The sequence below is a fragment of the Ctenopharyngodon idella genome, chromosome 24 (genome assembly GCF_019924925.1).
Source record: "Ctenopharyngodon idella isolate HZGC_01 chromosome 24, HZGC01, whole genome shotgun sequence".
In the NCBI taxonomy this organism is placed as follows: Eukaryota; Metazoa; Chordata; class Actinopteri; order Cypriniformes; family Xenocyprididae; genus Ctenopharyngodon; species Ctenopharyngodon idella.
This window is the reverse complement of record NC_067243.1, coordinates 25,662,959-25,690,752: the sequence shown is the minus strand read 5'-3', so window position 1 is coordinate 25,690,752 and position 27,794 is coordinate 25,662,959. Positions and strand designations below refer to the sequence as shown.

At 36.5% G+C, this 27,794-nt stretch overlaps 1 protein-coding gene across 4 annotated transcripts in view; it reads left to right on the top strand.

The window, feature by feature from the left end:
• Positions 1-455: 455 nt before the first annotated feature.
• The window catches only part of wwp2 (WW domain containing E3 ubiquitin protein ligase 2), a 49,939-nt gene continuing 22,600 nt past the window's right edge, over positions 456-27,794 (top strand). For 3 of the 4 annotated variants that reach the window (XM_051883990.1, XM_051883988.1, XM_051883987.1), the window contains exons 1-10: positions 456-533; positions 1,218-1,312; positions 5,693-5,849; positions 6,184-6,305; positions 9,173-9,310; positions 17,925-18,003; positions 20,096-20,247; positions 21,045-21,240; positions 21,320-21,409; positions 24,684-24,858. In XM_051883990.1, coding sequence (XP_051739950.1) covers positions 1,240-1,312; positions 5,693-5,849; positions 6,184-6,305; positions 9,173-9,310; positions 17,925-18,003; positions 20,096-20,247; positions 21,045-21,240; positions 21,320-21,409; positions 24,684-24,858 — 1,182 coding nt within the window. In that variant the 5' untranslated portion in view covers positions 456-533; positions 1,218-1,239. The remainder of the gene's footprint in view (positions 534-1,217; positions 1,313-5,692; positions 5,850-6,183; positions 6,306-9,172; positions 9,311-17,924; positions 18,004-20,095; positions 20,248-21,044; positions 21,241-21,319; positions 21,410-24,683; positions 24,859-27,794) is intronic. The other variant, XM_051883989.1, reaches the window with a different exon arrangement.

Here is a 27,794-nt window from a genome sequence, read left to right as displayed (position 1 = left end):
AAATTTTCTTTGTATTTTTGTATTTTCAAATTACATATTACTTGTACTTTAACTAAATAAATTTTTTCACAGCAGTATTTTATATTTTATATAAATACATTTGATAAGTAAGTATTTGTAATTTGTAACTAAATACTTTTTGATGTATTTGTGCCCATCAGTCTTACTTTTTGGATTCAAATTAGACCAATCTACCAAATGATCCAACAAATACCTCCTAGAAAGTATGCTATGTGTGTGTGTTTGTCTGTCTTTTAATTTGTGCATTTGTAGTGCCACAAATGCAATTTGAGAGCATGTTATTAAAACTTATGAACATTTATGTTTTTTTTTTTAACCTGATTTGGTAAAATCTTTAACATTTTACAGAAATGTACTACGTTTATCACAACAGAAAATGCACCCCTTTCACATTTGATAGTATGGAATATCCGGACCCATGATTCACCGCGGCGCTTGTCTGTGAGTCACATGACCATGACATTAAAGCGGAAATGACAGTTAGCTCTTCACAGTCTCACGGCAGATAAAAGGTAGGGATCAAAACATTTTCTGCGTGTTATTATTAACAGAAAACGTTTAAATTACACACAAACTTGCCCGCTTTTATAATGGTTCTTGACGATTTCTAGATATTGTGTCTTTTCTCCATAAATGATGTGCAGCTAGTCAAACAGCGTCACTGTTACACATCATGCATTAAACTTAAAATTATAAAAGGTCATGAATCTTCATTAGATACAGAAATGATCTTCGGTTGAGTCTTTCTGATGTCTAATTCGAAGGCGAAAGTAAATGTGGTTATAATCAGCCGAGCTTGCTGTATACCGCACCTTTTAATAGTTATATGATGACTGTTTGTTTGTGTCTGATCATCAAAATCACTTACTGACTTATGAAGCTGTCACACCCGGAAATTCACATGACACCGTTTTATAAATCATATATTCTGGCTTTAGTGTTGACCTGCGTAATATTTTTTTTAATGATGCTTTCGCAGTTTATGTAAAATCTTCCTGTTTTAAACTGTAGTGTGTGTGTGTGTGTGTGTTTGTGTGTGTGTGTGTGTGTGAGGTGCTTCAGATGATCACTGAGTTTTAATGGTAGATGAAGCTCTCAGTAAACACACACATCTATGGTTTATTATCTTCTGATTATCATTTATGAATGATGGTGATGTGTGTGTGTGTGTGTGTGTGTGTGTGTGTGTGTTTCAGGGCTGTGATGTGATATGATGTGATGATGGCAGCTGCCAGTGTGTCTCAGTTTGCCAACGTTCAAGCCACAGAAAAGTCACAGTTGACCTTGAAAGGTAAGAAATCCATCTTTTTTTGGGATGCAGCCCCATCTAATATCAGCACTGTGCACTGTGATTGATTGATCTGAATCTGATCATTTTTATGTGATTTATAAGCTCATATGACGCATCAAATTGCAGCATCAGACCTTCGTGTGTTTTTGCACTTCTCGGCGTGTCCTCTAGAGGGTGATGTGTGCTGAATAATAACTTTATAACTCAGCGCTACTAGTTCAACTAGAGCGTTCATGTCAGGACACATTTACTCTCATTTCCTGTTTGACAGAATATTCTTCACAGGAAACAATATCACAAATGTTTTTGCCACCTTGGAATCGTAGTCATTACCACTTATTAATTATTGATATAAATGTGTTATCCGCTAACTGTCTGTAAGTAGGCTTGTATGCAGCAACTTTTCATAAACATTCTCTGCTCTCGAGAAAAGTCATATAACAAAAGAAATAATAACTGATAAAGTTTACATGTTTCAAAATAAAGAGACAGCATTATCAATCTGGTGCAGAAAAGAGGAAAAGTTGAAAGGAGCAAGATAAGGGTAGTCTAAGTGTTGAATTTTGACAAGATATAATGATGATTATCCATTTAGTTATATCCGACTCTTGGCGATCCGATGGGCCAGCTCTCGCCATACTTTCCGGTCTTCCGCTTTCTTTTTCAGCTGTTCTATGCCTAAGCCAGTGTCCCTTTCGATGGTGTCGAGCCAAAGCTTTTTTTGACAGCCTCTTTTCCTTTTTCCATGCAGTTTGGTCATTTTTCCCTCAAGTGACATCTCTGGTTTGATGCGCTCTGGGATCTCTCTGTTGGAAACCCTCGCTGTCCATAGTATCCTTAGGAGCCATAATTCAAAGGCGTCAATCCTTCTACGTTCAGTTTTTTTCATAGTCCAGCTTTCACATCCATATATTTATATGGGAAATACAGTTGCCTGGACTAACCTGCATTTGGTTGTGAGATTGATGTCTTTTCAGATTTGATGCATGCTTAGCATTGCGTTTCGTCTTAATGAAATTCTGTGCAGTTGCCGGGTTTGGTCAATCATAGATCCTAAAAAGCAAAAGTCTTTAACGCATTCAACTTCCTCTCCATTGATGGTTACTTTAGTTACTCCGGATCCAGCTGTTGACATCATTTGATGTTCCCACCTTCCTTTTGAATTGTTATTATGAGGTGTTTCAGACCATCCTCAGTTTCTGTTAATAATATAGCATAACGGAGATTGTTGACATTTTTTGCTGCCGATCTTCACACCCATTTCCGATTCTTCCAGACCTGCTGATCATTTTAGCATAAAGATTGAAGAGAATAGGGGAACGACAGCCTTGTCTTACACCCCTTACAATTTTGATCCGTTCTGTATCGCCATACTGTGTTCGAACAACTGCTGCTTGGTCTGTGTAAAGTGATCTTATGAACTGGGCCAGATGAGCTGATACTCCTAATTCTTGAAATATCTTCCATAGCTTGTCATGTTCAACACAACCAAAAGCCTTGCTATAGTCAATAAAATGCATATAGATGCTTTTCTGATATTCATTACATTTTTCAGTGATCCACTGCAAATTTGCTATGTGGTCACGTGTGCCACGACCTCGGCGAAACCCAGCCTCCAGGTCAGGTAGTTCTGTTTCTATGATTGGGAGTAGGCGTTGCAGAATGAGTAGTTGCAACTTTGGTATTTCTTTGGTATTAGTATAAAAACAGTTTTTTCCCCCAATCTTTTGGCCACTTCTTGGTTTTCCAGATCTTTTAGCAAATTGCTTTGATGGCCACAGGTGGAATTGGCCTTAGCAATTCCACTTGGATGCAATCAAAACCAGGGGCCTTGTTGTTTGGAAATTGCTGCATCGCCCATACAATTTCTTCATTTAAAATAGCTGGTTCTGTTTCCACTGGGTCATAGTTAGATTGTTCTCCATTGCTGGTGCTTGCATAAAGCTCTCTGCCACCTGGCTCTAATGCCTTGCTGGTCAGTCAAAACTCTTCCATTTTTATCTTTTATCATTTCTTTGCGTGCTTTAAATGGAGTATGAAATTTCCTGACTTGTGCAAAGAGATCCCTGGTGTGCCCATCTTGGCAGTCCTCTTCTAGTTTCATGCAGCTCTGCCTCTGTATATCTTTTTGTCCTTCCTTGTTCCTTGTTGCTCTTTGAAATTCCACATTTAACCTCCTAGTCTTATTTCTGTCAGCTTTAGCTTTAACTTCTCTTCTTTGTCCAGCATTTCTGATAGTTCCTGACAAGATATACTTCGTTGAAATGGTGGTTGCTGCATCTTGACAGAACTCTATTCTTATTTAAATTAAAAAGTAGATCACAGCAGGTAAAACCACACATGGCACCTCACTAAATGGTAAAAAGTAAAAATATTGTTTCTATATCTAGAATGGCTTTATGGTATTTAGTCTATAATCACATTTAATATAAATACGAATGCACAAAACTGCAAGTTTATGACAAAAAATAGCCTGTAATTTGGCCTTTATTACTTGTTAAATACATGTCTGCATTAAAAATTAAATAAAATGAGATATTAACCTACATTTCTGACAAAATACCACAGTTACAGTTAGTGTTGCCACAGTAAATCCATGATAAATGTTGGTAAATTGTTGGTTGAAAAGTATTCTAACTGGATCGGCTCAATGTTTCTCCTGATGTGCACGTTAGTGTTGTTAAGCGCTGTTTCAACTAGCTTTAAACTGAATTAAATCACAGAGAGATTTGCAGCTTGTGCCTAAGACCTCTACGCCGAACTCAAACACTTCTCGCTGGCTGTTTAGTGGTTGTGTGATTGAGACACTCATTGCCACCTTGTGTTGACATTGTGAAACTGCACAATTTGTAAATTATGCATGGCTGGCCACATATAATACATTTTTAATAGACAAGCTGCGGGCCATTTTAAATTAATCCCAGGGCCGCATCTGGCCCGCGGGCTGTTGTTTGGACACCCCTGATTTAGCGTTTCGGGAATGCTATTATTTGAAGAAGGTGTGCCATTGTAACAGTGTCACTGTTGCCTTAAAATGTATCGTGGCAATGAATGTGCATGGTATTGTTGTTGTGGGCACTTAAAAATACAGTGAATAATTCTAGATGCTTTATTAGCTGAATTGTTTAGATTTCATTTAAATGAAAATGCAAGTTCACACTCTGACAGTAGGTGGTGTATAGTGACCAGCAGAAATACAGTGGTTACTCAATGACCCCTGTTCACAAAGCAGTGCAGCTTTCTATATCTGAGAGAAGAAAGGATGTCAAGCAGCATGTAAAATGTTTTCAAATAGCCATTTAGATATTTGTATTTTGTATGGTGTATTTGCTAACACCAAATACTTGAAGACATGATATAAATTTTAAAAACATTTGTTTACATGCATACATTTTTATTAGGGGTGTAACAGAACATGTAACCGTCACGGTTCGGTTCATACAGTCACACGACGAATACAGTCACAGCCGATCCACACTCCTATCCAATCTGTGCGGTAATGCAACACTGTTTGCTAACCGCCACAACAGGAAAAAGCTCAGAAGAAGAAGAACAGATGATCTATGCATAGATATGTTTACATGTAATCTCTCAACCAGTGTTTCAACCACGGAAAGATATCAATAAAACATCTTGAGAATAATCTCACATAGCATAAGATTTACCTCAGGCAAGTCATTCAGTGTCCACAGCATGTTAGTTTACTAGAGAAATGAACTCTAGAGGGAGCGTTTCACTAAATATATGCACTATATTAGCTTATATAGTCATTATATTTACTTTACTTGTTAGTAATGTCTTAATTATTTAATATGTTTAAATAAATTTGTCATGAAAACAAGTTATGACAAGTTACGTTAACTAATGTAGTTAACTAATGTTAACTAATGAACCTTATTGTAAAGTGTTACCAAGATATCTATACTTTTTTTATTATTATTGTTTTGTTTTTTTTATTTTTTGTTTTATTGTATTGACATTGGTGGTTGACGCTACATAAAAAGTTATATTACTCAGTTTATTATTTTTCTAGTTTCTTTAAAGATAAATATTCTGAGTTCATGTTACAATAAGGTGTCAGTGCAGGACGTGTACATTGTGTACATTGGGGCATGGGAGTGGTGAAACCAGACACGGGACCCATTTTGAAAATCTGCTTAGGGCCTCCAAATGTTAGGGCCAGCACTGGATACATTACCTGGTCTGTTATTTCTGGTTTGTTGTGAATATAATAACAGTGAATATGAGATGAATGGCTCTGTATTGATTTGGTTCACTGTAGTTTAGAACTAAATGTCCTATTTCTTATTGAAATATTGCAAACCTTCTATTCTTCTCTTCACGGATGTTTGGTGTTTTTCTCTTTTGCTCTTGTGACAGTGCTGTCTGCTAAGCCTCAGTCTCCTAAACTCCCCAGTCGTCAGTCTCGTCTGAGTTCATTTGTGGAAGTGACCGCCGACGGCCTGACCAGTGAAACGAAGAAAACAGGCAAACGCACTGGACACCTTGAGCTGCAGTGGAATGAAGACCTCACACTGTAAGGCATCATGTGACTGAGTTTATATATTGGTTACTTTTAAGTAGTAGCCTATATAATTTGTAAAAATTACAAATAATTACCTAAGACTATGGAATTGCTCTCTGTAATCAGTGAAGTAAATAAATCTGTTTTTCTGTGACGTTGTCTTCTGCCTTTTGGTTTATTTTTATTTACATCTCATAAAATCTTTTTTAAAAACTCTTCCAGTTTTAACGGACTGTGTTTAGCTATAACAAATGTCTATTTGAGAACTAATGTGAGGTTAAACAAGTCTGATCCACATATAGAGGTTACTTTACATTTTTATTTATATATTTATTTATTTTCACAGGAACGTGACCCCTCAGAGTCGTTTGGATCTGAAGTTGTGGAGTTGTCACACTTTGAGGAAGGAACTTTTGGGCAGCGCTACCATTGACTTACTGGACACTCTACGAACACATGATGGCAAGAGTGAGTTATGATAAAATCATGATAAATATATTCGCCAAGTTAATGTGGTAACAACAAATTTTTAAATATTTATGAATGAAGGCCAGTATTACTGATAACAATACTGATGCCTTTATTAAATGGATTTTTTTTTTTTTCTGGGGATAAAATTAGAAATTATAGCCGTATAACAGTATAACTGAAAACCTAAACTGCAATTTGTCAGATTGTTTTTACGATCATTTATTAACAATTACAGAACATAAAAAAAATTTAATTTAAGTCAGGACTCAACATTAACGCTTGTCCGGGACAAGTGGATTTTTTTGAAGGGGCAAGTAAAAGAGAATTTTACTTGCCCGAACAAATAAGTAGCCTGATTAAAACATTAATAACAAAAAAATAACTAGAGAATCACCAAAACGTGAGAATGATTCTGATTGCATTTCATTTAGTGTACTGACAGTAACAAGGTTGCGCTGTTGAGGCTCGCACAGCCTCTCGTAGAGGAATCGAAACAAATGAGCACAAAGAAACTCAAAAATTTAAAATGTGGAGTTTTTATGTTTATAACATGATACAGTTAAGCAACATTACAGGACCAAAAGTGCTGTTTTCCTGAATACCATCAGGATTGGAAATGTGACGCTGATTTCATGTGACGGTTCAATAAACAAGTAGTTAAAATTAAGTCACTTACATTTATTTGACTGTTTTTGTTCAATTTCGGCAGCGAAAATAGTTCCAAACAAAGATCACAGCAGAACCACTGCGCATTTCACATCAACACTCAACCATGTTTTCATTACTGAATGATTCAGTGTTTTGAATGAATCGGTTGAGTCAAATATTCAATGACTCATTCATAAACAACTGCCTCATTTTTGAATGAATCAGCCATTTGAACAAATCTTTTGAGTGAATGACTCATTGACTACTGGTGGTTTAGTTTCATGTTTAAAAGTATAATTCTGTCCAACATTTCATATTTGTATATTCAAAAAATATTTAAAACAATTTGGTTAATTGAATTTTGATTGAAAGACTTTATTTCGAACATGTAAGAATAATACAATAAAAACTAGTAAACAAAAACAAAATACAAAAAAAACAAAGCAATATGAACATTGTACAATCTCATAACAGTATTTATGCAGTTGTAATTTTTTAGTGTAAATGATTTAATTTGATAGGTAACAGCCCTATAGTGTCTAAATTCAATTAGAATAATAATTGATCACATTTAAGAATTTAAAATGAAAGATGAAGCAAACATTTAATAAGATTAGAAAAAAGGCCATTTATATATAAATGTAAAAAAAAAAAAATGCCTTCAGGGGAAATATCACAAAAATGCAGATTTAAATGTCAAATTTTGCTTCAGAATAAATTAGATTTACACAACAAAAAATCCTTTTTTTTTTTTTTTCCAGACAAGCAACTTTTTTACGACTGATTTACTTGCACATGACAAGGCTTAATGTCTCTGTCAGCTCTCTCTGTTTGAACGAAAGCTGTCAGTTCATGTTTCTCCACTTTAAAGTTTATTTTGTACAATTATTTTGATGATAATTAAAGTTTAAGTCTTGTTTATGGAATATGCGGGGTGAGCGTAGCTGAGTACATGCAGACTGTCCTCTTTCACGCTTTGTGGAGCTAGTGAGCCGTGTGAAGTTGCTCATATAATGTAAGGCTAGACAAAGAATGTGGGGAAAAGACATTAGCATTGACATGAATCAGGGTGGATGGCATATTGAATCTAACACAGATGAAAACAAGACTGAGTGATGGATTTACAGTCTTTACAATGGCATGCATTGTATAAAAGTCTTAGATCACATGTAAGTTTCAAAACTAACAACTTTCAGAACTTTTTTATGGAGTTTTTCTCTACTAAGCTTTTTTGGAAAGATGTTTCATGTACTTCTGTCCCTCACAGACTTGTCTTTTTTTTTTTTTCTTTTTTTTTTTCTTTTTTTGCTATTAAAATCAAAACATGGCGCTACCCTGAATAAGGTTTATAGCTATTTCAGGAATTGAAAAACAAAACAGGTCTTTTTTTTCTAACAGTTTAAAATATAAGGCGGGAATATCTCTGATTAAAAAAATCGGACCCCCTGTAAATAATACTTTTGCGTTTGACCCTACTGACTACAAGAGATTTTGAATAGGTCTGTATGAATTCCTTTCAGCTCAGTTCAGTGTTTTTTCTGAACGTTTGAGGTTTGACTTTCAGCAGAGTCACTCCACAATGTTAGTCCTAGTTTTTTTTTTTGGTCAGGTTGGTAAAGTTGTTCTGAGTCAGCTGTGTGCTTCACATTGTTTGGTGGAATTTCTTGAACTTTTGTCTTTCTGGCGGAAAACAGCTGGGTTTGCATGAAAAAAACGATTACATGTAGATCCAAATCACAGTTCCTGTCAAACATGCAAACGTTTTTTTTTTTTTTTTTTTTTTTAATGAGACAGAATATTCTTCAAAAATGCCCTTTATTATTGCACATAAAAACTTCATACAAGTTTAAGATGACAAGGGTAAATGATAACAGATTGAAAAGAGAAAGACTGTTTTTAAGTGTTCTGTTTCTGACAGCAGTGATGTCAGCACATGTTCTGCAGATCACAGTGTCAGAAATAAATTATTTATGATTCAAAGCCATGTGAGTCTAATGTGGGACAGAATGAAATCTCAATGAACAGCTGAGAACTCCAGTTTCACTTCTTCCCTGCTGCTTTAAAACACAAAATATGAACCAATGAGTATTTTGCCAAAACAATGAATCGGTCAAATAAAATGTCATGAATGTAAATGAAATTTAGGTTTCCTAAAATTAAAAAAACATGTATCTACTAGCACTAGAGCTCACTCTCTCTCTCTTTTTGACTGGCAGTGGAGAATGTTCAGCTCAGTCTGGTTCTACAGACAGAGAACAAAGGCTCGGTTGTAGCAGGAGGTGAGCTCAACGTCTGTCTGGACGGCCTGGTTGTTGATCTAGGATCTCTGCCCAATGGCAACGCTGCCCCAGACAGTAAGTCCTGTTCACTGACACACATGCACACTTCATAGAAAACACTGGTAGAACACACAGAACACATGAACAAATGCACATTCATGAGTCTGCAAAGCCTTGGCTGTGACTCCACCTAAAGTAAATGCAGGAATAGAGGAGGTTGTGGTGAGAGGGGCTGGAATGGAAAGAGTCGAGTTTGACCAGAGGAGACCCGGTGGATGCTCACAAGAGAGCTTTTCTCCTCTGTGTACTCACAACTGACAAACAGAGCCCAGGAGGTCAGTGGGTCTATTGACCACTCACAAACCCAATCTGTTCAGACTCATACACACTCATTTTTGCCTGGGAGTAAGTTGCTTTGGAAAGCACAAAGCAGTCATGTGTCAGTTAGATCGGTGCACGGGTACTAAATTCAATTGATTTTGTTTTACTGTAAAAAGATTGATATGGTAAGTTTACATTCACATTTATACATTTGCCAGACCCTTTTATCTAAAGAGACTTATGTTGCATTCAAGGTCAGGGTTGGCAGGTTTTCACAACAAAACCCACCCAAATGCTACTCAAAACTAGCCCAAAATTTGCGTAAAATTTGCATTCCAGCGGCTAAATATCATGTTATTTGGGGTCACTTCAACCAGTGGACATGAAAAACAACCCGCGGCAACAGTGTACCGGTAGCCCAATTCCACAGGAAAACTGTGGTTTTGGCAACACTGTTCAAGGTACACAGTTACATTTGATAAGTTCTTGCTTTCCCTGGAAACCTGCAAACCTACAGGAAAGCAAGTCTAGTTACTGAATGACCATCTCTAGCTTGTACAAAGATTCATATAACATACTCTAACTACTCATGATATAGAGCAGTGGTTCCCAAAGTGGGGGTTGGGGGTCGCGAGACATCGAGGGAGGGGTCGCGAGATGATTTCCAGAAATAAAAAAAATAAAAAATGTAATGATTAGAAATAGCATATTTTATGAGTTATTTAGTAATAACAAAATACTAAAAATATTAGTTAAATTAATAACAAAATGCAAATAAAAAAAAGCCATCAACCTTTCAATTTTTCCTTCCCCTCGACCGTGGCTCCTGAGGTGATTACGACAGATTAACGACATATTAGCAACAGCATCAGTTGCAGCAGGTCAATTTACAGCACCATGTTAAACATTCAGACATGTGCAAGTAGGTAATTCTTTAGGCTTTAAGCTTTGGATATTATTTTTGTCGAAATAAAACGTTGGTTAATATCGACCAAAGACAACGCAGGGGGGCCAGTGGAGGAGAGCGGAGAAGCACCACCATCAGGAGACATAATGGATAGCACTCATCTCTTCATGAAGGTGGAAGAACAAAGTTCTTTATGTCCTGAGGGATTTCTTGTAAAAAGATTTAAAAGGAAAGAAAAGACGGGTGGCCTGTTTTTGTCTTTTTTAAGTTTTAATTTAAAATGTTTGTGATTTTAACATAAAGCTTATGTTTAAATGTTTTGCCACTTGCGTGAGCAAGTATATGTAACGGAGGCCAGCTAGTAGTCGCTGTGCGAGTAAACCTCACTCCTCTGATCTCAAGAGATGCTCTAGCGACTGACGCTAGAGGTTGCAGCCTTTAACCTCCTTGTTAGAGTGTCCGACTCCCATGCCAGAGACCCAGGTTCGAGGTCCGAGCAGAGCGGGGCGAGTAGGACCTGGGTAGAGGGGTTACATATATAAAATATATAAATCAATATATAAATCAAAAGTATTACTTTATATAAATATAAAGTAATGAATTGAATAAAACGTTTAAATGTAGTGCATTTAAAACGTGACATCTATGAAATATAGTGTATACAAAGAGAATCACAATGCTGACAAGCCATGTTCGGTAACAACTTTTGGATTTGAAATAAAAATAAGTAAATGTTGTATTTGTGATAAACAGCCACGGATCAGTTGCACACTGCAAACGCGGCATATGTGAAAGCACAATAGCACGTGCTGCATATGTACTGCAAAGGCATGTTCACCTAAATGCCAGGGAAGGTGCCATTTTCCTTGCTTTAACCAAGGCAAAAAAGCCATGTGTTGCCTGTGTAACAGACACTTTAAATTATATGCATCTATGGTGAAATTACTTGTTTTTCGCGTCCATACATGTTTATTTTAATGCGAACAGTGCACTATCATTTTAATTCAGCGCGGTGCAGCACAGCAAAAATAGACTGTGCGTAAATGATCGCTGCACTGCTGCAGACATACCTTTCCGGGAACTCACTGCCGGACTGCATCCGTGGGCATCGTTATTTTGGAGGTCGTGGGCTGTAAAGTTTGGGAACCCCTGATATACAGCAAAATCAGTCAACATATAACAATTTAATGTTAATTTGAAGCCACAAGTAGAGAAATACAGAGAATGTGCATTAAATGTGTCTAGAGTTGTCTTTTAAACTCTGGGGTTCAAACAAGACCACCAGATTTATTTTCAGAAGTGTTTTATATTTGCCAGAAGGGGTTGGTTGAAGATTTCACCTTCAAAACCTTCCCATTGCTAAACCCTCAACCTGACAATAATTTTTTTTTTTTTTAAATATCTAACTCTAAATGTAAGCAATAAGCTACTCAAGGCTAGTGCTGTATGGTGAATAATGCTGCCTTCACATGCTATCGGAAATTCGATAATTACCACTTCTGAAGTCGTGATTACACGGGTGTAGTCGTGTACACATGATTGGGGTGTTCATGTGCAATTTTTACCTAGGACGCTCGTATTTACGATAATTCCGAGGGCACGTGAAGGCAGCATAAGTCAAGGCTGAAGGGTGGTGTTGTTAGTCACGTTGCGAAGCGGAGCTAACAAACATGTAAATGACTGTCACAAACGAGGGTCAATTTAACGCTGGATTTGCACAAAAGATTAACATGACGGCACATGCTAGTCGATGAGTTCAATTAACTCCACAGCAACTACATAAATTTATCCAGAAACGTCTAGTTTCATTCTAAAAGTTGTAACTTCTCTGTAAAGCTCAATGAAGTCTCCATGTTTAGCGCAAAAGCTCATGCGATTTGTAAAGTTCAGCAATGGCTCATGACCTCCAGAGTGTCCGAACTTGCACAGTGTACGCTCGCCTTTACTTAAACCACATTTTAGATTGGCTTACAGATGTTTAGGTGTTGATTAATTTTTCAATTACTGCACAGCTAAAGTTGTTCCAACCAACAGCTCCATATCACTTGGCCAAATTATTTCAATTAAAGAATTACCACAGAAAAAGTCACAAACACAATAAATATTACAAACAATAGGATAATTTTCTGTCAAAGCAGTCGTCTTTCTCCTGCTCTCTCTCCCACATGCTCACTTGCACACAGACATTCACATGCACTGAAACATCTTGTCAGCGCTGCCTCATGACTTCATTAGTAAAATGTTTTTGCTACTGAAAAGCAAAATACATTTTTCAGTAGTGAGGTGGTAGTGTTGATATTTTTAAAGGAGGCATTATTTTAGGCATAGTAGTGCATTATTTTTTCAGTAATTCAACAGCCTGTCGTTATAGTCCTTGCATAAACACACAGTGCCCTCCACTAATATCGGTACCCTTGGTAAATATGAGCAAAACAGGCCGTGGAAAGTTCTTGGCTATTTGTCCTTTTGGTTTTTCATTCAGAATATTCACAAGAACTTAACCTTTAATTATTAAGAGTATTTGTGTTCTTTAGATTTATTTTTAAGTATTAAGTATTTTTCTCACATAAAAGTGTTTTTCTTAAATAAATATTGGCACGCTTGCATTTACTTTGGACAAGCTGAGTTTCATTTGTGCATAAATACAAATAATCCATGCGTTTGTTACACGTCTCAAGACATCCTCCTTATTGTGTGTGATGCCAATAAAGATTGTATACTTCCAGGCTAATTCTTAACATCTCTAATTTATTTTAACTTCTTAAAGGGGACCTATTATGCTCCATTTCACGAGATGAAATATAAGTCTCTGGTGTCCCCAGAATGTGTCTGTGAAGTTTCAGCTCAAAATACCCCACAGATCATTTATTATAACTTGTCAAATTTGCTCCTATTTGGTTGTGAGCAAAAACACGCCGTTTTTGTGTGTGTCCCTTTAAATGCAAATGAGCTGCTGCTCCCGGCCCCCTTTGCTCAACAACAACAAAGCTGGAGAATCTCACGCAGACAAAATGAGGATTGTCAGTAACGGTGTTCAGCCTTACATTGTTCAAACCGGAGTCAGACTCGGGAGGAAGTTACAACTTTTAGAATGAATCTGGACGTTTCTGAATGGTTAGTGGATAAATTTATGTAGTTACTGTGGAGTTGATTCAACTCATCGACTAGCATGTGCCGTCATGTTAATCTTTTGTGCAAATCCAGCGTTGATTTGACCCTCGTTTGTGAAGCAGTCCGGCATAAAATGATGGCATGACAACAACACTCTACTACAACAACTCTTCCTCTTCTCTAAAGCAGCCCAACATGGCCTCACTCACTTTGTTGCGTGTTCTCTGGGGCAGGGTTTATGTAAATTTTAGTGTTCATGATGGCACTAACCCAGGAAGAAGCGTGTTTTAGTCCCTACCAGCCATTTGTTGTAGTCCTTAAACAGAGAATTCTTTAAAAGAAAATATCTCCCTTTGCATTGAACTTTGAGCGTCGTAACTTTGCAGATGTTGTTTATGCCCAAACAGCAACATTACACACTAACTAAAGTTAAACAAAGTGAAATCATAATCAACCACCCCTTATTGTTGATAGTGGAACTGATAGTGGAAATGTGCATTTTCAACAATTTCACTATTCTAGCCATTTGCTGATCATTACTGTGTTCACTGGTCTCTTCTGTTGTGATGGAAGAGTTTAGGAATTTGGCCTGTATGTAACATTGTATTTACACCCCATTGAAACAGGAAGTCATGGCTTGCCACTGAAGTATGCCTAATCACTCAAGTAATCTCAATGTACAAAATGAACGGTAACGTGACCAGTTAGATTTTGTACTCATAAGAATTTCGAGTGCCAGTAATTGTACACTTTAAAAAGCAATACGCTATATCTACTCCATAAAATTTTGGCAACAGATTACAAGCAATATTAGTAATTAAATTCAACAAATAGAATTGAGTTAGAATTAATCAAATGAATTCCTTAGATGTCAACCATTTAAAACGAGTAAAATTTAAACAAAAATATCTGAATAACAGACAGACGTCAAAGATGAATTAAGAACTCTTTATTTTTTATTGCCAACATTGTAGACACCTGATGATAACAAGTAGAATCACTGAAACAAAGATAAACACAAGAATTAACAGAGGTTTAGATGTTGATTTTATTGAAAATGTTTGGTCACTGTTATGGTGATCAGTGTTTCATTTAGTTGGGCAGTTTGACTCTTTGCTTTTTATGCCAGTTTGTGGGTTTTTGTAATGGTGTTTGCTAATTTTACACATTTTAAATGGTTGACTTTTAAGGAATTAATTTGATTAATTCTAACTCAATTTTTATATGTTGAATTTAATTAATAATATTGCTTGTAATCTGTTGCTACAATTTTATTGAGTAGATAGAGCGTATTACTTTTTACAGTGCACGTTTTGGAGAAAAATATATATTTCTCAGTAAGACAATTTTTCACTAATACAGCCTGGAAAATAAACAGCATTTTTTTGTTTAGAGATCTTTTGCAATCAGGACACGTCACTAATCCCATATAAGTGCCGACAGGAGTGTAAAATTCTGCAGGTGATCTATTGACAATACGCAAATTAAAGAACACAGATGCAGCCAGCCGATGATAACTCTTGCAAGTTTATATCTTGCAATTCTGAGAGTCAGAATTATGATATAAAAAGTTTATAAAAAGTTAATATAAAGCAATTATCTTTTAAATTGTTTAATTTCGTGACGGAATAAAAGGTTTCTCCTCTTAGCAGCAACTATAATGATGCAAACAGAGTTCATTTCGGCTGTACAGCAGCTCTAAAAGAAAATAGTGTCATTGTTTGGCTGAAGTCAGTTCAGTGTTGATTCAGTTCTGTTGGAAAGATCATCAATTATTAAATTAGTTCATTTCATCTATAAAGCAGCTCTGGAGAAAATTGGAGTCATCATCAGCTCAGTTCAGTTCTCATCCATTAGTGTCAGTGCAGTCAAATCAATAATACTGATGAAGAATATTAACAAACAACAAACACGGTGTTATTATGATTTAGGCTGCATCACAAGTCCGAAATCAGATTGTGGATCAGTAGCATTCATATATTTTTTTTCCAGTTCCTGTCAAGTTAATGATGTTTTCTATGGCCTAACCCAACCCATACCCCTAACCCTGCCCATCACAGAAACATGTGCAAAAAATAGATTGAAATAAAAACATGTTTTGGCCGATTTATAAGCATTTTTATCTAGCGAGGACCAGTTAAATGTCCTTACTAGTCGGTTGTCATAATATTTCAGTATAGAAGTAAGAACGTTTGCCTCTCACAAGTATAGCTAAACCCGTACACACACACACACACACACACACACACACACACACACACACACACACACACACACTTAATAAAATGACAGTTTGGCTTATATGTTCTTTTTGAGCCTTTTCACAACCAGAACAACAACTGGCTCTGTGATCTGATCTCAAATCCTTGTTTTAGCGGCTCGCAGTATACAGATCTGGAGTGTGTTCTTTCAGTGTGCAAGTTTGTGTTTGACCTTCAGCAGTGGATAAAGGTTGGAGTGTGTGTGGGTCTGTTAGGGTCCTCTGTTCACTCTGAAGTCGCTCTTGTTGGTTTAATGTTTTCCCTCATTTCCCCTGGCAGTTTTTTCTGAAACACACGTACTATATAAACAGGTCTTTGTGTACAGGCCTGGGCAAAGCCAGAATGACACACACACACACACACACATTCAGTAAACAGAAACTTGTGCTCAAACTTTCTAAGCTTCACATATTCTTACATTAACTTGTGATTTTGTACTAAAAGCTTTAATGTCGCTCCATTTGAGTTTTACATTTGCAACTGCAAGACTTCATTAATAGACACTTCCATGTGAAACTACTTAAAAACAGAAGGATACAACACATACGGGTCAATGACGTGACGGGTCATTTATTTGTCCAAAGGCCTTAGTAATAATAATAAAAAAACAAAGATATGACATCTTTGTATGTAAGGCAGTACAACTAGATCTCTCTTATTGAATCCAAAAGGTTTTAATCATATTTTGCTACCCATAAAGGTATTTTAAAGATTTTGAATTGTCAAAAGGTCATTTAGTTTAACCGTCCAAAGGCCAATACAGCCATTTCATTTGTGATTAAAATACAATAAATGTATATATTTTTTATTCAGGCATGATTTTATAACATCATATATCAACATAGTGCAAAATGGTATTCAAATTGTGTAGAAGTCATTGCTTTGTAATGAGAAAGAATGTCTGGGAAAAATTAATTTCATTTAAGTCATTTGGAGTAACCAATATAAAGGGACCATTTTGGATCAAGCCATGTGGTCAGTATCATGTGACAGGATGTGACATCATTCAGACACCTGCAAAGGACCACATGGTCATGAAGCAAATTAACTAACTCTCTCTTAACTATTTGAAAAATTCATGTTTTTACTTGCTCATACGCATGTCCCGAAACATCAGGTCATTCGGTACAACCGCTATAAAACATGGAAAATGTTGTAATATTTTAAAAACTTGTACTAAATATAAAATATTTTATTGTCCTTTTGCTAACTAGCTAGCTAGCTAGATATCAGCCTGTTAGCCTTGTTTGAAAATATCGTCATTCGGTATAACCAAAAGTGTCAAGACCCACAAACTCGTCGCCACAGTTTTGCAATCCGTCTCCTCAGTTTATAAACCGTACTCACAGATTCTTAAATTGTTCCCTCGGTTTAACAACAAGTGCCCATGGATTAATAAACCATACCCACGAATTTCCAATTTGTGTGCTCAGATTTGTAAACTGTACCTTTGTTTTTTTTCAATCCAAACCCACAAATTCATAATCCGTGCACATGTTTTAGCAATCCGTTTGCACAGATTTGCAATCGGCACTCACAGATTTGTGGCCCGTCCCTCATTTTAGAAATTCTACCGACACAAGAACAGAACAAGCTCCCAGTTCTGTTAATCTGCTAATGTGGCTCATTAGCAGTGTGTCAAGCCAGTTTAGACAAAGATAATGTCGTTGTTTCTTGTGTCTTGTGCCCATATTCAAATTGCACACATCTGAGAGCTGCCCAGGAGGAAAAGTTTTTCTGTAAATAATGACTTGAGAAACAGACTGAAGACATATTGTATGACTTGGAGTATAGCACACGAGTCAAATGGATTGCTTCAATTCTACTTTTATGGTCAGTTTTGGGGGGGCTTTTTTTGGAAGAAATTAAGTCATACATTTGGAACAACAAATTACAAACATGAAGGTGAACTGTCTTAAATGCTAGCGATTTTTACCCTTGTAACGTATGGCCTCTCATGGATTATTGCTTTAATGAGATAAACTCTAAGTAGGAATGACAAACATTTATGCATGATGTGAATCAGTTTTCCTAATGCACTGGTTTATGATGATTTTGTGTGGTTTTTTTTTTTTTTTTTTCTGTGCAGAGGTAGTTCACTCGAGCAGGTCTAATATGCACAGAGCTCATAGTGAGGAGAGCCCCAGTACCAGCAGCCCCCGTGGACGGTCAGCACAAATATCTTTTTATTTTCCCATCGTTTATGTCTGACTTTTTTCGTGTGTGTGGGTGTTTTATACTTCTGCTTTATGTCTTCTGCTTTATTTCTCTCATGTTCTAGTCAGAACATCCTTGTGTTTTTATGCATAACATACTAAATGGGCTGAAGAATTACAAGAGTGTTAAGGGTTGGTGGTATGACCAAATTTTTATCATGGCAACCCTAGTAAATTGTAAATATACTAAAATGTATTTGAAATACTTATATTTTATGCTAAGTATACTACAAATACATTTGCATATTATGTACTTAATAAAAATACACTGCGATTATACTTTTAGTATACTAAACTGGTTTACTGAAAGTCTGCTAAATTGGAACAACTAATTTTGCACTTTAATTGTGTTGAAGTAGTAACTAAAGATACACTTAAGTATATTTGATTGCTAAAGTGGAACTATTGCAAGTATACGTTAGTACACTTTAAATATCTTGCATTTAAAGACCGATATTATTCAAATATCATATAGGCCTCATCAATAGTGACATTAAAACACATTTTAGGCCTAATATTAAGAAATGTGCATTGTGCACAAGTAGTATTCCAAATAAAGATTAATTATAATTTTTTTATATCAGTAAGTCTAAAGCAATATGTCAGTAAATATGTTAATAGATGAAGTGTATTTAGTATAACAAGTGTATTTTAAATATATTACTTTTAATCACGGCAGTGGCCTGTATATAAAAATATAGTTAATTTTGCTGGAAATTCTTCTGTGGTTTAAATATTAAATAACTATAATTATATGTACATATTTAAGTGATCCAGTGAATTAAACAGTTAAACTTCATACTTCAACTTGTTTATTTTCTCTATTATTTGGAATTTGACACATTAAATCCAAAAAATAAGATTATTAATAACAAATTCAACAAAATACTCAAAATGGTTTAACATGCATTATAAAATAGTTCATTCCAACTCTAAGGCCATGTGTCCACCAAAGTGATTTTTTTCCGAGGCTAGCATATTTTTCCAGTTGTTTTCAATGGGAGCTCCGCATTTTTAAAATGCCAGGAGTGTAACGAGGCGCTGAGCGTCTATTTGGTCAACTTTGGGTAAAACGCAGAGCTCATCACTGTCACTTTGTACACGGCCGTCCAATCACAGCGGAGGAGGGGCAGGACAAATACAACACCGACCATCCCCCACATTCTGCTTGTACAACATCAACAACAAGCATAGTAACGGAACAAAGTAATTTAGAACAAGAGCTAGATCAAATGCTTTACATTGTATCAATTTTTATATAGAAACAATACAGAAAAAAAACTATATGTGAAACACTTCCGCGGATATTCTGTATCATACCAAAGAAAAGCATCTCTTCTGAAAAAACGCTGCGCTGCCGAAGCGCTCTCAAGCGCCCACAGCTAGGTATTTTCAGCAGAGCACCTGGCTAAAAATGCTTTGGTGGACACACGGCCGAGGTTCTGAACCACATTTGAAGCTGTTGTAAAACAGTGTTAATAAATAAAATAAATAAACCAATTAAGAAAAAAGGAGTGCACATCAGCGTCTTTGTTGCATACAGTTACTCTAAATGAAACATTGATCACACGATTATTTACGATTAAATTGTATTGGGAAAATGTTTTGGGGTTGGAGGACAAAATTTGGTGTGGTTTTTAAATAAATGTAACATTTTGCATTGCTTAATTTTACAACTAAAATTACAAAAATGGTACTTCCAGGAGCTGAGTTGCCTTACCCTCCACGAGTATGTTCCAAACAAGCATGACAAATGTGTTGCTTGGACATTTTAGTGATAAACATTATCTAGTCAGTTTTAGGCCCGATTTACTAAGATCCTAAATAAAGGAATTTGCTTGGGCAGTCTAAAAAAAAAATTTGTGGGCATGCAGTTGATTTACTAAAAATACTTGCCCCACGTACAAATAGGTTGGACACCCATAATTAAAATGATTCACTTTGTGTGTGGGATTACTGAAGCATAAATACACATAACCGGCATACATGCATACAATCACTCACTTCACTGTGTGTCTTATATGAGTCTCTCATATATTTTCAGAAGTTTACGTCATTCATCTGGAGGTTCTTGTGGAGATTCTCCAGCTGACATCAGAGGAGCCGTTCTCACTAATGGGGAACTGAATGGAGAACCTGCAGAATCCACATGCCGCCGCAACTCAAAGACGGCTATCAACAGCCTGAGCAATGCTGGTCAGATACACACACATACAAATTTACCAACACATAAACTCACTCAGGCTGCTTTGAAATATGATCATTACGCACTATGATACGATGTGTATCACAATCTAATAGGGCTGTGACGAGACAGTTAGCTCACGAGACACAGCATGATACAGAGCTAAGAGATGGTTACAACTACACAGCCCAACCTAAGATGGCTTTCATATTGGGAGATAGTTGCATGCATCAGGGAGCCGCTTTCATAATGCGGGGTATTTAAATATGTGAATACGGAGTGACGGTGCTGAGCGCGCATTCTACAAGCCTGACAAATGTCTTATCGCTTAGGCTCTGTTGTGCAATGAATCCTCCGCCATGGTCTTGTCAGTCATCTCCTCACTTACTCTCGTCACATGATCAGTGAACTCTGATTCCTGCTTCACTACGTACGACAGTTCGTACTGGATGAGCTGGATGGCATTGAAGCGACCGTTATCCAACTTAATTAAATTGTTTTTATTTCTATAAAAAATAAAAACGACAATAATGTAAACATAGAGGTGGCATATTCTATCCTACTTCTTCATGGCGATATCGCAAGACAGCTTTTCACCTCTATGAGAAATCTTGTCACATTTTAATCTTGCGTACCACAAGATCTCGTCATACCCCTAATAAATATATAGCAAAAACATTTCAATTGACACTTAACATCGTCACCATGATAAATATCACCCAACCCTACTTAGGCCCTTGAGAACTCTGTTTGAGTGGTCTGATGTGCTAAGATGTTAATTTAAATTTATTTGTTGGTCTTTGCTAAGGTAAAGGTGAGACGCCTACTAATGGGATAGAGGGCGGTCATCTGTCACGTCCAGATCTGTCTTCACCATCACTGAGTTCAGACCCCCCTGCTGGGACGGATAGTTCTGCCCTGCCGCCAGCCACAGACACACCATCCACCACTGACCCGACCGGTGTAGCCACAGAGACTCAAGCCACTGATGCATTGCCTGCTGGGTACGTCAGAGAGCTGGGGTTGAGTTTAAACATGAACACATGCCATATCAATTTTCTCAATGATTTTTATCTCTTGCAGTTGGGAACAGCGAATTCTTCCTCATGGACGAGTCTATTATGTGGATCATAACACAAAGACCACCACATGGGAGAGACCCCTCCCACCAGGGTGTGTATCTGTCTTTCACGTGTTTTTACATGCTGACGGGTAATGTTTATGGAAGGAGTTTGTAGATGTCAATCTCTAACTATTTGCACATTAACATCTAAAATTACTTCACTACCCTAAAAGGTGAAGTATTGTAAGATTAGGGGTGTGTGATATTGTATTGTCTATGATGGTGGGTCGCAGAGTGTGTAGTCAATGAAACAACAACAGATGCAAGACGTGCATGAAAACATGAATTCAATTGACTCTTCTGTCAGACGTAGTTTAAGTAAAGGGCTAGCTCTTATTTCCAGGGATTTCGGCAGTGTGTTTGAGGAAAAACGTGTTGTCCTGATTCAGTATCTGCTGTCAGATGAGATGTGGTCAAGCTATATGTCAGTGTCATTATTCTAGCATTATTTTTGTAACTTGTTACGAAGTAAAAAAGTCTCTACCTCAGAAAAACAAACTTTCCTGTCCTGTCAGATTTTATAGTGTGCTCTTCAATTGCACAGGCAAATGTGGAGGTGCACGCTATATATCAATTCACATTATAAAGAGCAAATAAAATTACGAAAACTACCAATAAATTGCATAACTGGTACGTTGTGTATTAGCTGGGAAGGATTTGAATTTTCACTTTGTGCTGTTTTCTATATTTTTGATGACTATGGTGGCTCATACCAATATACCAACTTTGTATTATGAAAAACTAGTATGAAGGGGGGTAGGGAATAAACTGTGTAACTTTTGTTAGGGATATTATTACAGTTTATGTGCATGTTAAGTAAAGTGGGATGGTACTTGCGTGCAGTGTTGGGGTAACGTCAACAAACTCTGCTACAATAATATTTGAGCAGCATGTATGTAAAAGTTTGTAGTTTTGAGAAAATTATGTTTATGCGTCGTAAGTGGGAAAAAAAAAAAAAGTAAGTCATTGAAATAAGACCATAAAACCCATACTGAATATTTGTTCACAAGAATTTTAAGAACTAGATCTTGTAGCCTAAAGTGTTTGCTTCAAAACGATGTGAAAATCATCAATCCCACTCAATCACATAAAACAATATATTGATTTAAAATATGCAAGACATGTTTTGTGTTAGAAAGGCTGTATGCGTGTATTACCTTTTGATATATATTTAGACAATATCAAATACTCTCTGTTACAGTTTAGATTTTATTTTATTTATTTATTTTTTTGGTTTGATTTGTTGAATCCTCTGGTTCAACTAACTGGTAAACAGTCTTCAACTGATCCTTAGATCTCACTCTGCTTCTCTTTCTCTGTGTGTGTGTGTGTGTGTGTGAGAGAGAGAGAGAGAGAGTCAGTTTTTTTTTTTTACTCTTGATGGTATAGAGTTTAACCCATTCATCGCTGTGTGCTTTTGCCTGCATTAGAGGATAAGAAATTTCTTTAGGCCTTATCTTTTTCAATCAATTTAATTAACAAAATAAAGTCATAGAGCCAGTTCATTTGTAGTGCACTGACTATATAGTTTTATATAATTAGTTTAATAGTTCGGTTAATACTATAAAAAGACCTTAAGATAAATGCATCTGGACCTATAACTGCTCATTTGAAATTGATCTATGATATCCTATGACATGAAATTCATCTAAATTCAAATGATCTCATGGATGCGGCTGTTGTGGTTCGCGGTCATAGAGGCACCAGCTGCTGCAGTAAATGTGTCACATTCTAACAACCTTGACGTAATCATTTTATATTTACCCGCTTTAAATGCACATTGTCTGCCGTGCACAATTTTCCAAAAGTCGCCAGGTTGGCGTGGCACTGGGGCTTGGGCCCATCATCACTGCTTTCAGCAATATTTACTTTTACTTTTCCCTTTGGTGAAGCTATTTGTGACTTTTGATGACAAATCCTGGAAAAACATGTGAGGGACATAAAGATGTGTTTGTAGCCCCTTGTTAGAGTTTCCACTAAAGCTGTGTAGTTTCTTATGTTTTGTTCAGGCCCACATGGAATCTGTGCTCTGTCACACATTCTGTGCTTATTGTCTGAGGAATATCTGTGGAATTCTGGGTTGAGTATCTGGGAATACTGGGTTTTATGGTATTAAACATTTTTAAAACACTGTATTCTTATTGGTAGGTAAAGTCCGCTTGTAAAGGTGGACTGGGGTACAGTTCATGTGAACTGTACAGTTTGCAGGTATGAAAGCATAACTTGTATAAATAAACTGCTATTGGTGATGTATAATTTACATACTTGCTCCCACACACACTTCTTATGGAATATAAAAGGTGTATAATTGCGTAACTTAAAAAGAACCTAATTATACTGTCACTATTACCTTGACCAACCATGCTACTGACTGTATACTCATTTTTGCACATATGAATGATTCTGGTTTAAATGAAACATTGTTTACAAAAGTATTGCTTACGATCGAGCAATATGAGAACATATTTTTATTTGACTGATAAAGATGAGTCCATAAATTTGGATTGAACAATATTCCATGAATCCTTAAGTGTCACCCTCTGTATTTGCAGGTGATTTATTTATGTAAATGTATAAATAAATATGTGTTTATATAACTTACTTATTTTAAATGAATCCCTGTATTCACATCTTGTGTGTCATTTGCTCTGGAATGTCAAACAATCTGTGAAGCTCTATCAAGCGAGATCAGGATATATTTGATGACAGATATCTGTGGAGGGAAATAAGATTAAACTTGCTTGGGTTTGAAATGTCATGTCATTTGTTTTGCTTTTCTTCTTTGCTTGAAAAAGGTTTGTCTGGATTGAGCAACAATATCGCAACCAAACATTTCCTGTAAATGTGTGTTAGACCTGCACATCCGAATGGAGGAAGTTTGGCCTAGATCAAATTTTTGCAGAAAAGTAGAGGGTTTGCCAAATTTCTAGCATCACAGTACTGTAAGGGGCTGTTCACACAGGAGTGCAGTGGAATAGAGGCTTTTGAGGCACATTTTTAAAAGTTTAACTTCTTAATCTAATGGCACAAGATGCTGAAAAAACATTGAGATGTGTGGCAAAGTTCAGTGGTGTTGTCTGGTACATATTTGCATTTGAAAAAAAAAAAATGCAAGATGTGTCCTTTAAGAGCAGCCCCTGAAAGTACAAGCCAATAAAGCTATAACAGTGTTGTCAGTGGATCACAACATTGAAAACAGAAAACATCAGTTTGGCTTCAGCTTGAACTCTGTTTGCATATGTATTTACAATTCACTTTTGTGCATGGCCACTTATACACCTATCTGGGGCTGGTGTTAATCTGTGATCCGTGTCTGTATTGTAGCTGGGAGAAGCGTGTGGACCAGCGTGGAAGGTTTTACTATGTGGATCACAACACCAGAACCACAACATGGCAGCGGCCCACAGCAGAGTCCGTACGCAACTATGAGCAGTGGCAGTCTCAGCGCAGTCAGCTGCAGGGAGCCATGCAGCAGTTCAACCAGAGATACCTCTACCAGGTAAACACAGCTTCTCACACAGGCATATTCCTTTGACCTCATGAGCACATTTTGACCTCAGTGAGGCCTCCATGGACAGCAAGATAATTAACACTTTCAAATGCCAGAAAGCTACTAAAGACACATTTAAAACAGTTCATGTGACTACAGTGGTTCAACCTTAATGTTATGGAGTGCTGAGAATACTTTTTGTGCGCCAAAAAAACTAAGTAACGACTTTATTTAACAATATCTAGTGATGGGCAATTTCAAAACACTGCTTCATGAAGCTTTACAAATCTTTTGTTTCGAATCAGTGGTTCGGAGTGTGAATCAAACTGCCAAAGTCACGTGAGTTCTGTAAACGAGGCTTTGTTACGTCATGTGTGTTTCAAACCTTTCGAAATTTCAGTGATTCACCACTGGGGGGTAATGATCTTATCTAGGTTTTACCTGATCTCTGATCAGTTTTATACATTTGTAGACATTTTAATTAGACATTAGTAGGCCTATAATTAAAAAGAATAATAGTAGTTAGTATTCTCTGTTTAGCTGAGCCATCCATGGAACAAACAAAACAAGCCCTGAAAATTGATAAAAGAAGGCATTTTATACATACACTTGATATTCAATCTTATTATATGATTTATAGATTTTACTTTCAATAAAACATTTGCAATGGGTTTGTAAAAGGTGTTTATTTTAGAGTTTTTATAGCAAAACACTGTTCTGACCAGCATTTGAACCCAGTTGAGAACACTATCCACTCCCCCACACACTTCCTTGTTTGGCACAAACAACATGTACGTATAATTCGTCAACGCTTGTCTGAGTCGTTGTCGATGTTATTTCAGATCAACATGTGAAAGTGACCAATAAGTGTCACCTCGAAGACAGGTGTCGGATTGTTTCGAAGCCTCGACGCAATTCGGCTCATTTGCTTCAACTGTTTCAGTGTTTCACAAAGCTTCGCTCTGCCCATCACTAGTTCAGAGATCATCGCCCCCCAGTGGTGAATCATTGAAATTTCGAAACACTAATGACGTAACGAAGCCTCGTTTACTGAAATCACGTGACTTTGGCAGTTTGATACACGCTCCGAACCACTGATTCAAAACAAATGATTCATAAAGCTTCGAAGCTTCATGAAGCAGTGTTTTGAAATAGCCCATCACTAGAAATTGTTGAATAAAGTCGTTATTTTGTTTTTTGCCGCACAAAAAGTATTCTCATCGCTTCATAACATTAAAGTTGAACCACTGTAGTCACATGAACTATTTTAAAAATGTCATATATATATATATATATATATATATATATATATATATATATATATATATATATATATATATATATATATATAATCTTGAATCAGTAAGATTTTAATTCTACTTCAAATAAATGCTGTTTTTAAACTTTCTAGTCAAAGAATCTTAACAAAAAAATAAAAGGAATATTAAGAAAAAATATTAGGAAATATTAGAAAACATAAGAGATGTCTTTCAAAAACATAAAAAAAAAAAAAATTTACGACTCCAAACTTTTGAACTGTAGACAGCAGCTGCCAGATTGTGCAATATATTATTGAGTAATATTGATGTTTATCTATTTAGGTATGCTTCTGCTGGGTTTCGGCTGCTCTGTGCCTGCTCAAAACTCTTTGTAAAGACATAATGGCCATAAAAAAGGCTAAATGACAATTGTAATTGCTGTGTAAATACATTTATGCCACCTCTGAGCAGCATTAAATACGGTCTGTGTGAAAGACACCTAAATGCTACCTAAGAAGCGCTTCTGTTTCTACTTTTGAAGCGTACATTTTGCAGTAAATGATCATGTTATGAAGTTTAGATGGTAGTTCACTGCATTTATTCATGAGCCTTTTGGTTTAGTTCTCACACAAGTGTCAAAAGTGACAACTGATTCCAACATTACATGCTGTGGCCGTGTGCTGCTGCAGTAGAGTTTGAGAACACAGGACGCTGCCATTGACACAACACAGCCCGCTCTATTGCCCTTGGCTCACGTCACAGCACACACTGCACACTGGGCTTTTTGTGTGCTAATTGCAGCTTATTAGGTTCTCCTGAGAGAATTGTGTCATTAAAAGGCGCTTCCGGCCCTCAGCTCTCACTGTGCTTCTCTTATGTTTTTTTTATACATATATAATATGAAAAACGGTTGCTTGTGTGAATAGCATTTATGGTACAAAGCTAATTTTACGCAGATGAAAATGAGACTGTGAGGGATAGACTACTGTCTTTACAATGGTACATACTGTATAAAGGGTTAAAGGTATAAAAAGTTTTTTTTTTATGTTTTTTTTCAGCTGTAAACAACAAGATAATCTATTGAACACACCGTACTTCTATCCCTCACAGCCTCGTTTTCATTCCTGTCAAACATTAACTATGGCGCCACCCTGACTCGTGGCAGAATTAATTTGGGGGATGAACTGTTCCTTTAAGAGAAAGGAAAGTTTTTATTCTGTTGCCAGTTATATGGAAATTGAGCCTTCTATATCTCAGTTATTCTGTTTTGTTTTCTGTCTATCTTCTTTTTTTATGTGTTTGCTCACTTTCTTTCTCAAAGCCTTCATTTTTCTCTCTCTCTCTCTCTCTCTCTCTCTCTCTCTCTCTCTCTCTCTCTCTCTCTCTCTCTCTCTCTCTCTCTCTCTCTGTTTCTTTGAGGGTTGGTTTGAATCTAATGGCCGTGCAGAGAGAGTGAAGATGATGTCATGCTTTTCTTTCATTTTTTTCCTACCTTTTTTAGTCATAGAGACTGCTGAGGGTGGGGCATACTGACACACAGTAGTTTTTAACATCCCCCTCATTTTTGACCATCTTTAGCCCAACTAAGGCATATAACTGGTTATGATTCATAAATGAAGTTGTGGGCTATCAGATACGCCTCATCCACAAGCACAACTGATGAAATAACTTGCTTGAAAAAGCACA